Source organism: Ictidomys tridecemlineatus, chromosome 12 (genome assembly GCF_052094955.1).
Source record: "Ictidomys tridecemlineatus isolate mIctTri1 chromosome 12, mIctTri1.hap1, whole genome shotgun sequence".
Classification (NCBI taxonomy): Eukaryota; Metazoa; Chordata; class Mammalia; order Rodentia; family Sciuridae; genus Ictidomys; species Ictidomys tridecemlineatus.
Window position 1 is genome coordinate 45,760,961 of NC_135488.1, and position 16,017 is coordinate 45,776,977.

General features: G+C 52.2%; 1 protein-coding gene across 3 annotated transcripts in view; it reads right to left on the reverse strand.

Annotated features, from left to right (window-relative positions):
• Nucleotides 1-7,299: 7,299 nt before the first annotated feature.
• Nucleotides 7,300-16,017, reverse strand: part of Sh3rf3 (SH3 domain containing ring finger 3) — a 329,875-nt gene continuing 321,157 nt past the window's right edge. For all 3 annotated transcript variants that reach the window (XM_078028833.1, XM_078028832.1, XM_078028831.1), the window contains one exon: nt 7,300-10,457. In XM_078028833.1, the coding sequence (XP_077884959.1) occupies nt 10,289-10,457 (169 nt within the window). In that variant the 3' untranslated portion in view covers nt 7,300-10,288. The remainder of the gene's footprint in view (nt 10,458-16,017) is intronic.

The following is a 16,017-nucleotide window of genomic DNA, read 5'->3' on the forward strand; positions in this document are numbered from 1 at the left end:
CAGGGCCTGCTCAACAGGGGGATCCTGAGGGGTCCTACGATAGGCCCAAAGCTGGAGGTTTCCGGGCTTCCTTCACCCTCCCCTCTTCCCTTCCTCTCCCTTCCTCCCTGAGTATTCCTTATGCTCTGGTTCGGAAATAACTGCAAATGTGTGAAGAGCTGCTTCAGGGTGGTCTCCCTCCTGGACACGAGGCTAGCTTCCTCCTTGGCCTCCCCATTGGCCTCAGCTATCCCAAGAACCCTCAGAGCTGAATGTTTCTCCCCACATCCTGGCTGCTCCCTTTGTCAAAGACGCCACCACCTCGTCCGGCTCTCTGCAGCACTTTCTCACAGGCTCCTCATTCTTGGCTCCATTCCCCACAGCGCCAGCAGAGGGCGCGTCAAAACCCCGGGACGCTGTCAAGCACCTTCGAAGAGTCTCTTCAAGGTTTCCTCTGAAAGGGGCCAAAGGGGAGGGAGGGAGAGGGGGGAGAAACACTGGGGAATGATATTGGCCAAGTTATATTGTTAAAATGTGTGCATTCATGAAAATGTAGCAACAACCTATAACTATTTTATAGTACTAACATTATATGCAACCAAAAATATGAGGGGAAAATAGAGATTTTTTTCTCCCACTTTGGTCTAGAAGGCTCTGTGGGATCCACTCCTGCTGGCCTGCCAATTATCCTCTCAGTCCCCCCTCTCTCCCACCCCTCTCTCCCAGTTTCTTGACTATACCAAGCTCTCCCCAGCCTTGGGCACATGCATTCAGAGTTCTCCCACCCACACATGCATTCCCCTCCCTTTGCCTTGTGGATTTTTGCGAGAGATGACACTGTGAGGATCCAGATGAGACCAGGACACTCTCCTGAAGTGGCCTCGGAGCCATCCTCTCCCCAAACCAGATCAGATGCTCTGGTGGTGCCTTGGTCAGTTCTCCTAGAGTAACTATTCACCTCGCAGCTGTTGTCTAGTCATTTTAATCAGTTTAGCTTTTGACATGGGTACTGCCCGATCTGCCGGGAGCCTAAGCACTGTGGTGGGCTGAACATCGTCCCTCCCAAATCTACATGTCGAACCCAGCACCTCAGAAGGAGACGGCATTTGGAGACTGATGCAGTTAGCACGACATCAACAGATCGGGCCCTAATCCTGTGTGACCAATAACCTTATCAGAAACGGACGTTCAGGCTGGCTGTGGCGGCCTGACGGATCCGTGTTCTGACGGGTGGCCAGGACCCCAGCAGGCAGCAGCTCTGGGGAGGTTTGAATACCTGGGTGGGGTCCCTGCCTTGATCCATCTCTGGGACGTTGGTGCGGGCCCAGAGCGGAAAGAACTGGATGTGGGAGGAGAAGCTGCACGCAGGAGAGGAGGGCACAAACACAGGGCTGGGTCCTGCGGTGACCTCCACAGGGGACTTCCCTCCATGTCTCCTCGTTCTCACCGGCTTCAAGAGTGGGAGTCCGAGGAGCTCTGAGGGGTGGACTGTGTCTGCCTTCCTAATCCCCAGGCAGGAGAGCACCGGGGGACTGTCCTGGAGGGCTGCATCCTTCTGCTGCCTGCCCAAAGCCCTCTCTCCTCAGTCACAGCTTTTCCTGGCTCTGGTTACCACATCTGTGTCGCCCTTCTTTCGGACGGGAACTCTGGGCTCCTCTGTGCCGTCTCACCGCCTCTGAGTGTCCGTTCAGGGAGAATGAATGAATCCTGATGGAGCTGGAGCAGACCAGAGACCCCCACCCAGAAGACCCTTACCATGATTAAGCAGAGACCCTCACCGTATTTGTAATGTATCAGTTTCTCTTGCCAGACAGCTTTCTAACAGAATATCAGCAGAAATTTCTGAAAAAAAAATCAATGTGGATTAGAACTACCTATTCTCTGTATGGACTGAGTTACTCTGTCTTGCAAAAGTTAAGTTTGGCCAAAGACTTGATGATGTTACTTCTGCTTTTGTGGTTAAAACTTGTAAAACCTCTGACTAGTCTAAAAAAAATGGAACAAAAAGCACTTTCTGTAAACTCACACACACGAACATATATATATATAATTTTGTTATGTAGACGTCTACAAAATGTAAATCTTCAAGCCCCTCCTCCCACTGGGTATAAAGTTCAAAGAATTTTCAGATTCTTGGTCCAGAGAATGTTTTGGGTGATGGCCTCTCTGGACTCTGCAGGCAATAATCCTGATTCCTGAACACTCCTCAGATATGCAGCCTCCTCTGTCCTACGCCAGAGCCATTGGGGGAGCATGTGGCTGTTTCCTCCATGACACATCCTTGCCATATGCAGACTCTCATGTGGACCCATCTCTTAGGACATTAAAGAATATGACTTATTCCAAGCGGACACTTCTTTCTCCACATTCATGGTTATGCCCAACTCTGTTCCTCTGGGACTTTTTCTTAAAATATTTAAGAATATTGGAATAAATAGTTTGGAATAAATAATTTTATTGATTGACTTTTTATGTGGTGTTGAGGATCGAATCTAGCACCTCACTCATGCTAGGCAAGTGCTCGACCATTGAGGTGCAGCCCAGCCCTGCTCTGGGACTCTTTAAAATCCAGTTTCTACGTCTCATTTTCCTGTCTATGGCATCGTGACCCTCTGATGGCCTACCTGCTGATGAATGGCTGTAGCCTTTCTGGGGCTGTGTCCTGGGGAACACAGGAGTCAGGCCAGCTGTTTTTGTGTGACTTGTTGAAATTTCCTCCCATTTTTGCTAACACTCTCCATCCCTGTGGTTTGGGTGAGGCCGACGCTGTTCACAAGGGCTGAGTCAGGGAGGCCAGCCTGGGTCCAGACTCACTTAGCAAGAGTCAATGCCAAAATCTGACTGGACCATCGGAAGAGAGCAGTTCTGTTTCTGCAGGTATTATGATGTCTTTCCAAACCTGTTAGTAACTATATTGCTGTCATATGGAGGCAAACCCCCTGAAAAGCGAGCCAAGTGGCACTCAAGAACATCGTATGAATGCCTGGATCCGTCAGTGGCCACCTCAAATCCATCTAAACCAGTGTTTCTTAGTGGACTTACTCTTGGCATTTGGGGCAGGATCTTCTTCTCTGTGTAGACATATTCTACTCATCACAAGATGGTCAACAACCTCAGTTCTGACCAGCCGTCAGTGGAATACCAAAATCCCCCGCCCACTGTTTCCACGTGTCCTGCTGACTGACCACGGCTTTACAGTTCTCTGAGTCAAGTTTTACCTATTCACTTGGTTTTCTGGCATTTCCAAACGAAGGGTCCCTGACCAACAACACCCTGCCATCGCTCTCGTGGGTGCCTGGGGTTCAACCCAGGTGGTCTTGGTGTGGCCTCTCAAAGTACAAGACTGATGGAGGGAAGCGTCAACAGATGGCGGTGGTGTGGCCAACACTTCACTCATGCACATGGATGGACCAACAGTTGCCCATGGCGAGTCCCAGAGAACAGCACAGAGAAGACAAGTGTCAGCATAGTGCAGCCAGCCTCTGACACTGGGGACAACCTCCAGAGCTGCATCGGGGCCTCGGCCTCCCCCTGGACCCTGACATGTCCTCTGTGGTCAGCTGAATGTGCTCTTCTTTGAGAAGTTAAAGGAGCCATCTGGAAGAGTAACATGACATAGCAGTGAGAAGAGGACTCAACCCAGTTCCAATCTGTGAGATCCCGACAAGATCCACAGAGATGATGCCGGGGTCTGAGGCCAGCATCAGAACCAGCTCGGGGAGGAGCACTTGAGCCTCAGCTGCTGTCTCTGAGCAGCGCAGGTTTCACGAAGGATGCAGTGTTCTACCGTGATGGGTCTCAGTGGGAGGAAAGCCTTTCCACCTTCCTTCCTTTTCTAATGTAGCTCAGAGTGGGCTGTTCCTTGGCTAATTGCCCATGAGACTGGGCACAGGCTCCTTCCTGGTATTCCTAGCCTGCTGCCACTCTTCTGTGTGTAGTGGCCAAACACTGGAATCGGGCCCCAGCTCTACGGACCAGGCATTGCATCCTGGGCTGCTTCAGTTTCTCTATCTATAGAAATAACAGTGCCCACCTCATTGGGTGGTTAACACGACAACAGGGTCTTATTGGTTACAAACAGCACTTTAGTATTTCTGCTGTGTTCAAGAAGGGTCCAGAGATTGGAAGTCAGGAGTCCTGGCTCTGCCATCCAGTTAACTCAGAGCTAATAATAAAACTTACAAAGTTGCAATTTCTTCATCTGTTAAATGGAAATGATGAGAACCAGCTTGGAGGGGCTGTTATAAGAATTACATTATATACTTGAAGATACTAAGTAAACAGGATTTGGAATACAGGAGCTCGTTGGACTCCTGTCCCAGTATCCCCATTGTAAATTGAAAATATCATACGTGGAAGAGGCCTCAGTGCACCTACCCTCCTCCACATCTTAGCCCCCAGCACAGCCCGCTGTAGGGTGTCATTGTTTTTCCTGGTGACAGAGGAGTGACATTGCAGCTGCCCAGCATTGGGTGAGGGGAGTGAACCGTGTATCGATAGCCTGGGGAAAAAAATCAAACTCAAAACAAAGAATATTTTCTACTCAATATACATTCCTTCCCATCATCATAAGCTGGCAAACTGTGAGCTGAATCACGGTAAGTCAGGGACATCTGCAGCCTCTTTTCCCTCTATTTGAAAAGCCTCTACTCTTCCCACAGTGCTCTGGGAGGAACACTGAGGAGTCCTCAGCCAGGAAGCTTGGCTCCATCTCCTGAGAGTCCTCAGGAGACTCTGGGCATCTCTGAGATGCATCCATCCGGAACAAGGCCAAGCAGCGTTGTCTTCCCGGCTCGGCTGGAGACTCAGTGGGGACCCTCAATGCCTGTTCTCACCCTGAAGCACACAGTGGGAAGGTTACGTGAGGGGCTGGGCCATGGAGCCTCCCCACTGGGAAGAGGACCCAGTGCCCCCGTGTTTGGCACACGCCCTGACAGTGTCAGTCGGAGGCAGGCATGCTCGCCCTTGCTCACAAGAGTCACAGAGGCTGAACCTCTCTCTACTGGAGGCCCGGTCCACCGTGGATGAGGAGAGACGTCTCTGCTCCTCAGGCGAAATCTGTAAACTTGCCTAACACTTTCCTCTAGTTGTTAAATTAGAAAAAGCAAATTGGTCCTGTCTGCTCAGTGTGCATGGATTCGCATGAGCAGGGTATGTGATTTGAATGTAAAATGGCCCCAGGCCCTAAGGGGTTGCTGCCGCCTCTCTGCCTGGCAGAGGGACCTCAGTGGCTGCCATACACGCTTTCCAGATGAATTGTGATGGACACTGCCTATGTTCACCTCTTCCCACGTTCACGTACTTGATGTTACAGTCATGCGTCACTTAATGTTTAAATATGTTCCAAGAAACATGTTGTGAGGCAATTTCATTATTGTGCAAACAGCAGAGTCACGCAGACCTAGATGGTGCAGTCAATCACTGGACATGGCCTCTTGATGCCAAAAAGAAATAAGGAAAATGTGAGATGTGTGAGCTGCTGCCAGCTTCATACAGTGTACAGTCTCCAAGTGGTTTTTTTAATAAGTAGAAGTATGCTCTGACAACAGATAGCACAATAAATACACAAACCAGTAAAAGTTGTGTTTTGTCATTATCAAATATGATGTTCTATGCATACTGTGTGTGTGTGTGTGTGTGTGGTGCTGGGGATTGAACCCAGGGCCTTGTGCATGCAAGGCAAGCACTCTACCAACTGAGCTATATCCCAGCCCGAGGCATAGTTTTATGTACTCTACTTCTATATGATTGGCAGCACAGTAGGTGTTTTACTGGCATCTTCACAAACGTGAGTTGTGTTTCCTAAGCTTCTATGAAGGCTAAGACAACAGTAGGTGACAGGGATTTTTCAGCTCCATTATGATCTATGGGACCACTGTCACATGTGGTCACATGTCATTATGTGGTGCAATCCTACATTATGGCTACAGTTCTACAGAGGACTCTGGGTTGGCACCCTGATTTGGAGGTGGATGGGTCAACTTGGCATTGGAGAAACAGACTGGAGCTTGAGACACAGCAGTTCCGCTAGCTCTGTGACCTGGGCCAGTTCAGTTAATCTCTTCTTACCTTGATTTCTCGTGTAGCAAACCAAGCTAAGAGTTTCTTCCACACAGGCACAGCGTGCTGCCTTACTGCTCATCCCTCTAGCTCCTATCCATGCCGTTAAAAACTCTATACAAGTTCACTTAAGTTTTACAGAAAGGGAAATTGGCTCTGTACTAAGCCTCTTTCTAGTTCAAGTGTCTATATATGTGGGTACACATCTCAGCTAAGAGGGCAATGAGAACCTGTTTCAAGAAACACACAGTCTCCTTGGCATGCTTCCGACTGGTAGGCCAGTCCTGCTGGCTGTCAGTCAGATCAACTTGGGACAGACTCCCCCTTTCTGGAGTCCCTTCCTGTGGCAGGGGGATTCAATGTACCCTGTTGAGAGCCACAACCAAAGCGGCCCCAGCAAACTTCCAGCTGATTGGCTCACAGTAGCCCCAGCAAACTTCCAGCTGCCAGCTGATTGGCTCCTCTGTGGTGATACTCATTGGGCTGTTTCCCGGCCCTTTTAGATCATGGAGCTGCTCATTGGGGGACTCTTTTGGCTCCGCCCACACGACCCAGCCAATCGGCCTCAAGAGCGGGAGGAGTGGGGAGGGGGGTTGAGAGGCTCTGGAAGCCCGTGGTGGCAGTTGGGCTCTGAGGGAATTCCTGAAGAGCTGTGTGGTGCTGCGTGTGTTCTAAAAATAAAGTTCGTTTCTGCTTGACAGGTGGCTCCTGAATTGTGCCCAGCCAGACTGCGGCAGTACCCCTATCCTGCTCTTCAGAGAACATGGTATGGGCACGCCAAGAGTCAGAGATACAAAATCAGGGCCAGCAGTGTGCTCACTGGAGTCTATGCCAAGCAATTCTGGTTGACAAGGACTTAAATAACTAAAGAAAGGAGAGAGGCTGAATCCTCCATAGAATGTCCTCTTTCTCTTCCAGGCAAATGAACCCCTGGAGCAGAACTAGAGGTCCCTACCTCTTGGCCAGCCTGGCTTCTGTGGCATACTTCTGAGTGTCCAATGTGTGCTGGGTATGCTTCATGTTCAATGACACTGCTGGCCATGACTACCCAGTCTCCTGGATGGCCCAGCACCCGATACACATGACCAGGTGTCTTCCTGGTAGGAACATGAGGTGCCAGGTATGCAAGCCCTGGGAATGGGCCGTGGGCATGCAAACAGTACCATCCCAGCTCCGCTCCCACCCAGGGCTGGGCCTTGCAGCTGAGGCCTTGCAGCCTGTACCCCAGCCCGCTGTCCCCATCATCCAGACACAGGCCTCTCCATGTTCATTTTTATTTAAAGACTCAGAAACACAGGCATCATAGTTTGTCACTACTGTCAATTCTTCCAAAATCACACGCTGACATTGTGTATAACAGAAACACTATGCGTGCGTGTGTGTGTGTGTGTGTGTGTGTGTGCGCGTGTGAACTGTGCAAAGTACAAAGGGTTTCCCAGTTGGTTGGCTGAGCTGGTCTCAGGGTGTTCAGCCTGGCATTCAGGCCCCGCTGCCTACCATCCTGTCTCTCTCCCTCATGCCCTTGACACTCTGGGGGGCCAGGCTGTCCTATCTCCTAGGAGTCTGCTGACCTTGCTCAGTCAAAGCTGTGGACCCTAATGTGCTCCTCAACCAGAGTCACCTAGGCTGCCAGATGCCACTGCACAATTAGGAGTGGACATCGTGGGGCCAGGATGGGGTACGGGGGTTCAGGACAAAGTGCTGGTTTCATCTTCATCACGGAAACATCTGTCCTGGGGGGCAAGAAGGCCTGCAGGGAAGGGCTACTTCTGCTCCTGCATGGTTAAGAAGGCCGAAGGACCTGGATATGTTGAAGACAGTCAGACAACACATGGGGCCGGTTGTGTATCTCTCCCACTCTCTGGCAGCCCAGTGCCCCCTCCAGGAGCTCCGCCCACCTGACAGCAAGCCCTGGGGTTGGTGGGCCCACAGCATCGTTCTCCTTCCCAAGGTGGGTCCAATCCTCATCCCTGACCCTGCCATGAAAGGGGCCAATGTCCTCCAAAGACACCTAAATACCTGCCCCAGCTCTCTACATGAGGTGGGGGTGCTCGGCCGGGTGGGCTGAATCCCCACTCAAAATCGCTAAGTAGGGGAGCACATTCCCACCATGAGCACCGTGTGGGCAGAGACTGGGAGAGGAAAGTAAGCCCCAGTTAGTAACTGTTGCTTGGTAGCTGCCCTCTTTAGCAAAAAGGAAAAAAAAAAGACTATTTTTTACCTGGAGACTCAAGTTAATTCTGGTTCTGCTGGAGAATGTTTCTCACCCAGGGTGTTAATCTCTTTGGTGACAGCATGAATTTAAACATGCACAAGATTTTTTTTTGTGCACGGTGGGCAACTAATTTGGCAATGATGATGACTAGATCCCTTCTGGTTGTCACTAACCCAGTGTGTAAACTAGATTTTGTCTTTGAGTCAGAACAAATTTCTCAAGTCCATTAATTCTATTATCATCCGGAGGGAGAGAAAGAGCCATTTTCTAGATGTGGTTCCCCCAGTGCGGAAGCCACCTGGCAGTTATACACAGCCAAGTCATGTCCCCAAATAGGAACTCTGAAAATAAGTGGTCTTCATTTCAAAGTCTTTACGCCAGGCAAGCGAATGCATTTCTGGAATGTGCGCTGCATCCCTGAAAACCACTGACAACGTCCACTACCACAGGCTAATTATTCAGCCTGACGTCAGGCTGAGTGGTGTTTGGAGAGAGCAGGGTTCCGCATTACGACTTTGAGATGATAAAAATATATTCCTGAGGTAAGTCTCAAGGACAAAACTGTCTGTGACAGGGCTCCTCAGGTCACTTTTGTTGGGCAGGGGCTGTTACACTAAGGAAGACATATCCGTTGATGTCACTTGGGGGAGGTCCCGGGGAAAAGCCACTCTTGCTCCTTCTCTCTCTTCCCGGTATTCCTGGGCCCTGCAAGTATGCAGCACGCACCACAGCCCTGTTCTCACTTTAGCTCTGCTCTCTAGCAGCGGAAGCTCTGCAAGGCCCGATATGGGAAGAGTTGTTTATTTTTCAAAAATGAGAGAGAGAGAGAGAGAGAGAGAGAGAGAGAGAGAGAGAGAGAGAGAGCCTTTGAACCTTTGCAAGGTGGTGATCTGAGCTGCAAATTTTGATAACAAAAAAAGATCATGTTTTGAGAATGCTAATTGCAGTCATTCTCTCATAAGGAAATTTTTAAAAAGCCTCTGCCTCCCTAGGCAGGGGTCAACCCGCATGTTCTTTTGCCGCCACACGAAAGGGCAATTAGAGTAACCCTCCTAGACACATTTCCAGTCCTTGAATCATAATCATCGCTGTCTAGACAGAGCCTGGGGTTTTGGTAAGGATTTAAAGAAATTGGCTGTTTCCAACTCCCTCCAACCACCTCGGCGGCCGGCTCTCATCCCAGGGAGCACTGGCCAGCGCTCTGATGTTGAGGACAGGGGATTCTCAGTGGGCTCCAATATTCATATGGTAAATATAAAAGCCCTGCCCTTTGATGTCGCCTCAGACACTTTTTCCTTTCAAGCTCACCCAAGTCATTACTAGTTTTACAAAAAGGCAGCACCAGATGTATGAAAAATAGGCAATGTCTGACCTATTAGAAATATAGAAAGTCTAACGGCTGTGCGTTAAAAAGATGTAACAAAGAAGCAACGCAGAGGGACAGCGGCTGGGAAACAAAAGGTGTCGCTGACAATCCTGGCAGGAGACAAAGCCACAGGGATTCTGTTCCAGTGCCCGGCAGGAGCTGTGCGGCAGGCTGCAGGGGTTCCCAGGGTCTCAGGGGAGCCCCCCACATCCCTGGTGCCCATGAGGGGCTCCACGGCAGGTGACTGAGGTATAGAGAGGGGCGATGCCCAGGGCAGCCCGGAGAGACACTCCCCAGCGCTTCTGGCCCCAGCCCACCTGCCCAGCCCCGTGGCCTCTGGCAGCTCCAAACTTGCATAGGTGGCCAGTAGCGCTGTGGCCCCCTTGGAGGGCGAGGCGTGGACCTGCCCACGTGGTCTCTTCCCTTACAGTCTACTCCCAGGGCGCAGCTCTCCCTCGAACAGCCCGGAGGGCGCACTGCGTTGGGCTTCTGGGTGAAGGCCTGGCCTCCACACCTCCAGACCCCACCCCGATCCAGGTGTCCCTGCCCGGTGCCTGGGAGAGGACCTGGGACCCTGGGCGGCTGCGGCTCCCTCTGCTCCTGGGCGGAGCTTCCCGGGGCGCCGCCCCCTGGTCAGCGGAGGGTCAGCGGAGCTGGAGCCGGGGTCCTCAGAAGCTCTCCACGAAGCTGCCCGGGAAGAGGCCGGTGCGGCCGTTGCGCTGCAGGGTCCCCTTGTACCAGCCGTCCTCGCGCTTCTTGTGGACGAAGACAATGTCACCTTCCTTCAGCTCTATCTCCGCCTCGCTCTGCGGCGGGTAGGAGACCACCACGCGGTACCTGGGGACAGATGGCGCAGCAGGTGAGCTGGGAGACAGGCTTGCTGCCTCAGTACCCCCAACCCTGCCTGCCAGCCAGACCAGCCCACGACTTTCTTCCTCCCCTGGGGGTAAATCTTGCAGTTTGGGACAACTTTTCCCACTTTACAAATTTCTATTTATCTTTTTTTTTTCCCAAAATTCTTTCCCATTTAAATTTTTTTTTTTTTTTTAAGAAATTTCCCTTTGTGTCTTCTTGGACACAGATCTAAGACCAGCTGGAATGTCCCTTCTTGTTTGTCCCAGCAGCACCCGGTCACTTCACACTCTCCCTCTGCCCTGGCGGAGCAGAGCCACTGTGCCTTCCTGGGAGAGCTGGTGGGACCGAGGAAGGGCAGAGCCTTGGCTTTGTCCTCAGCCCTGTTCTGACTCTGTGACTCAGGCTCATGTCCCCAACTTGTTCAAGTGTCAGTTTCTTCGTCTAAGAAGCAGGGCCCCTCACCTGTACCACTAGGTCTCAGGTGGTTGTGGCTCATATGAGGTGCAAAATGTGACTGGAACACGGTCTTGTTCCCACGGTCATTTTTCTAAATGTGCTTCAGAATCATAAAATCGTGTTGCCTTAGCGCTTCAGCTCGCTGAGGCCACGTCACCAACATCACCCAGAACTCCGTTTCCCCACACCTTATTTCTACAAGGACTAGGCTGCTCCCTCTCTGCAGCCTCCGAGGCCTCTCAGAGTCTCTGTTTTCAGACCAACGTAAGATGAAACAGAACCAGGATCAGAAGCCTTCCCTCTGTGCCTCTGGGTGCATGGAGATGGACGGCTTGCCGTAGGCTGGAGCTCTGACCAGATGCAGCCCTGCAGCCTCTGGGCTGAGGCAGGTGCTCCCCAGATGTGAGACCAGGGTCTGACCCTCTGGCCAGTACCTTGCCAAGGACCTCGAGTCCCAGGGTCTGCACCAGGCAAAACCGACAAGCCCTTAGCTACAGCCCCGACAGACTCTCTCCTTCACCAAACCCCAGCCAGGCTCCTTGGAGCCCTCTTCTCTGTCAGGTTTCACCCTGGTCTATAAAGTCTTGGACAAACACTGACCGTTTCTAACAGCTCAAGGCTGAATCACTAGTGTGGACCCAACTCTTCTTAAGGTACCTACCTAAGAAGTCTCAAGGTGCCAGAAGAATTCACATTTGTTCCAACAATGCTTGAGGATAAGGCCTGAGCCTCAGTCTCTGGGAGGCTGGGAGTCCAACCTTACTCCAGTTACCAACCCAGTTGGTTCCACACGGATCTAACACCCACTTTCTCGTTCTGTCAATTTCCACTCCTTTGACACTCTGGAGCCCCTACTCCTCCTTAACCCCTCATTTTCCTTTGAAATGCTCACTCACTTAGATGTGAATCAGAATTCAGTTCATGGTGAATTCCTTTCCCTAAGGCAGAAGTATATCACATTGCTGCTTAAAGTCTGTCCAAGGAAGAGGAGCAAGGCTGAGGGGCTGCCATGCTCCCCTGCTTCTAAAGTATTGCCAAGGGAATACAAATGCCAGGGAAACCCCTGTTGTCCCTTGTGGCAAGGTGGACCTCTAGTGACTGAGGAAGCTTTGCAGGGGCACATGTGTCCAGTGTCTGGGGCACGTGTGCCCAGTGTCTGGCTGGGCCTCTGCACCCTCTACACTTAGGGCAGGTAACAGTTGTGCAGCCAGAGCTGGAAGAACACTGCATCCAGAGCAGACTGGGGTGCTGGGACCTCTGGTCCAAATCCAAATCCTAAAGGAATGGGTTTTTATGGCAGCCAGGGTACAGCTGTTCTCTCTCTGCTATAAGAACCTGAAGGTTATTATAGCTGTCATTTTACTGAGGTGACACTGAGCCAGTCGGCAGCGCCTAGGCCCGGCAGGGAGAAGGTGCTGAGTACCCATCTCCAAGGGCTGGGGCTGCCTGAGGGACACATACCAAGGACGTGCTAGGTGGCCTTCCTGTAGGCCCCCCTGGCCTTATGGTCATCCATACTGGCCTTCCCTTATACCAGACACAGGAAAGACAGCACTGGCAGATTCTGGCCCTCCTCTGCTGAGTGTTCCCACTTCCCATCTCTCGCAGATAGAAGCACAAACTGAGAAAGGGCTCTGTGTCTGGACATCCTCGGTGCCTGTGTGCAGCTCAGCATCCTCCGAGCTCAGCTCTGCTGGCCCTGGGTGCAGCAGGTGCACCGACCTCAGGCTCCTGCATTCGGAGTTCCCTTTGCCTCCAGTGCTCTCCCTATCATGGCCAAGACCGTCCTGCCCTGCTCACTACCTTCGACAGGCCTGGTTACCTGTTTGCTTGTTTATTTTCTGTCTGTCTGGCCCCTGGGCAGCAAGCCCCGTGGTGGCACCTGCTCCCTGCTGCATCCTGTACCTGGAATAGGAGCACTGCGAGTAACTGCCTAGTCAATGGCTGTGCCGTCTCTGCACCGTTGAGGACGTGCTGTCCCCTCCCATCCTGGCCAGGCTGGGACCAAGGTCCTAGTCTACTGGCTAGGGGGTGGTGTGGGAGAAATAGGCAGTCCTTTTCCCTTCATCTTCCTGGCCAGCCAGCTGGGAAGGCCTGCTCCCTGGGGCCTGCCCCTTCCGCCCTGCCCCATCACCCACAGCCACACAGTGGGACCCGAAGGGGACCTGCCTCATCCACATCGATGGCTACCTCGAGGAGTCCTTGAGGTGCTCAGCATCTGGAGTCTCTAGGCCTGGTAGGTCCTGGTCTTAGAAAAGTTGGGACCTTACAAAGCAAAAAAAGAGCCCCTAAGCCAGCAATTGTGGCTCATGGATTTCAAGAGCCCTTGAGGCAGATTCCTAGGCCTCCACTGGATCTGCTTGATAAAATGGGGCTAAAGAATGTGGATTTTAAACAATTATGGAAGAAAATATTCGCATGCAGGTGCCTTAGAATCAGGGCACGGAGAGCACACAAGTTGGAAGGAGGATTCCACCCTTCCCAAACCAACCTGCTCACAGTGCACGGGTCTGGCTGGGCCTGAGAAGCCATGGTTCGGGGGAAGCTGGTGGTGTTACTGGGCTGGAAGACGGGGCACAGACCAAAAGCCCTAGGCCCAGCCCCAGAGAGCTCACAGCCTACAGCACCTGCCTCCAACTTGCTTCAGGCAGGCAAAAGCAGGAGGCCAGGCTGGCTGGGGGTGAGTGCTGCTATTCAGAGGCAGCAGGGCTAGCCAGGCTCCAGGTCCCCGTGCTGAGTCAGACTGGCCAACTCTCTGTGCTTTGGGATGGCTGCAGGTGCAGCTGGACTGGACCCGTTCCCACTGCTGTCTGAGGGCAAGCCAGACGCTGGTTCTCTGGAGAGTGGAGGAGGAAAGGAAGTAGAGCGCCTCCCATCTCCTCCCAGACCAGTGTCTAGGAGGACAGATGGCCCCTGGGGTGCAGCCAGCATCCTGTGAAATCAGACAGCAGGCGCACAGACCTTCGGGTCCCCACCCCACCAGCACAGAGGCTGCGTGTGTCCACCAGGACGGGGCTGTCCTACCTGTGGCTTCCTGCCATCCTCCACTTCCCCTCTGAACACCTGATCCTTCTCTCTCTTCCCCAAGGAGAGAAAGGCAAAGGGCAAGACGATTTCTCAGACTCTGAACGCCAGTTTTGGCTTTTGCCTCAACAGCCAGATGTGGAACAAACAAGCGACTTTAAAAATGTAATTTGTTGGAGAGAAGTGATTTGGTGCTTCTGAGCAATTCAATGACTTAATGAGCCCAGATGGATGTGAGCTGGATTTATATGAGACGAGTGTTTAACGTTTCTGTCCAGATCATTCCAAGACTCTGAGCTCTTCTCCCTGCTGCATGAAAGTAATCGACTGTTATGGACACAAAGGGCCATGTAAGCAGTGGAGGATGACAGCTACTCTGATGTCACGACCATGGCTTCATAAATCAGAGAAAGACTCTGCCCTACTGAGTGTGAATAAGGTTTGCCAACCACAGCCAATATGCACTCACAGGGCTCAGGAATCCAAACAGACAAAATCGGGAGGAATTCTTATTACTAGTGCAATTAGCGCCATGTGTGAGTTTGGGGTGTCCCGACTTTATCGAGTGTCATCTGCTTCCCGACCTGACAACAGGGGTCACAGGGTGGCCCTCCCTAGGGTGGCCTCTTCAGAGCATTGGCTTCAACGTGGGTGAGGACAAGTGGGCCTCTGAGCGGTGGCACCAGGTGGTCATGGAACAATGTCCTGCTTAGAAATGACCAAAAAAATGCACCTATACCCTGGACACTGAACTGTGGTGCATCACAGAGGCTCCTCAGCTTATCGTGGTGTCACTCCTCAGTAAACCCATCATAAACTGAAAGCATCCCAACAGGAAATAGAGAGGAGGAGAGTTTCAACCTGGTACCCGGTGAGATTCACATCCCACAACCACACCCCCACAATCTGTTCCCCAAATAACTTTCAAATTTGGCTTCTTCAGCACCTGGTCCACAGGAAAAAAATATGTTTAGGTGGCCTGAAGATGATCCCCTTGGGATGGATCGGTAACCAGTCCTTTGATTTACACAGTAGTCTGGGGGTGTGGCTCAGACAGGCCTGGTCGGTAGGCGTCGTCGGCCGGCTGATGTGGCAGGTTTACCCGAGCTGGCCCAGGGGGACTCTCCTGAGTGGCCTCCCTCGGGGCTCCCTTTGCAATACTTCTTTTTTTTTTTTTTTTTGGTACTGGGGGATTGAACCCAGGGGCACTCAACCACTGTGTTCCAGCACCTGCCCCCCTTTGATTTAGAGATAGGCCCTCACTGAGTTGCTTAGGGCCTTGCTAAGTTGTTGAGGCTGGCTTTGAACCCAGGATCCTCCTGCCTCAGCCTCCCAAGCCTCTGGGATGACCAGCATGTGCCACTGCCCTTTTCGGCACTTTTGACCTCAACTTCCCTCCTCTCGGAGCACTGGGAAGCCCCCACCGTCTTCCCAGATCCTCAGGAGAGCAATGGTCGAGACTTGGGGTGGGGGTGGGGGAACCTGCACACAGGAGTTTCACAAAAGATGCCAGAAGGACACTGCTGTGCGTGGAGCTCAGCCACTGCCTCAGCACTGCAGGATGGACACCTGGACTCTGACTGCCCCCCATGCCCTCCTGCCGTATTCCACCTGGCACGCCTCCGTCCTGCCATGAGTATCTGTGGTGGGAGCCAGGCAGCAGGACCCTGGTGGGCAGAGACTCTTGCAGCTGCATCCCACCGGCTCCCTCTTCCAAAACATGCTGCAAAATGAGGTCTATTTTTAAAATGTTTTTAACTTTATTTTATTTATTTATACATGGTGCTGAGGATTGAGCCCAGGGCCTTGCATGTGTAAGGCGAGCGCTCTACTGCCGGGCCATAACCCCCACCCCTGCCAAGTGAGTTTTCTGCACAAGCCTGCGGGGCCAGATTCCAAATGCTGTCTGGACTGGAGCTGTCTCAGCCTGAAGAGCCAGCATGTCCGTAGTCACAGCCTGTCCAGGCTCCGTGGACACCAGGTGGCCTGTGGCTGCCCAGGTTGAGGTTGAGGGGACATTCCTGGGGCCCATCTGCAGTTTGGTGTCAGGCTGTTATTCTGC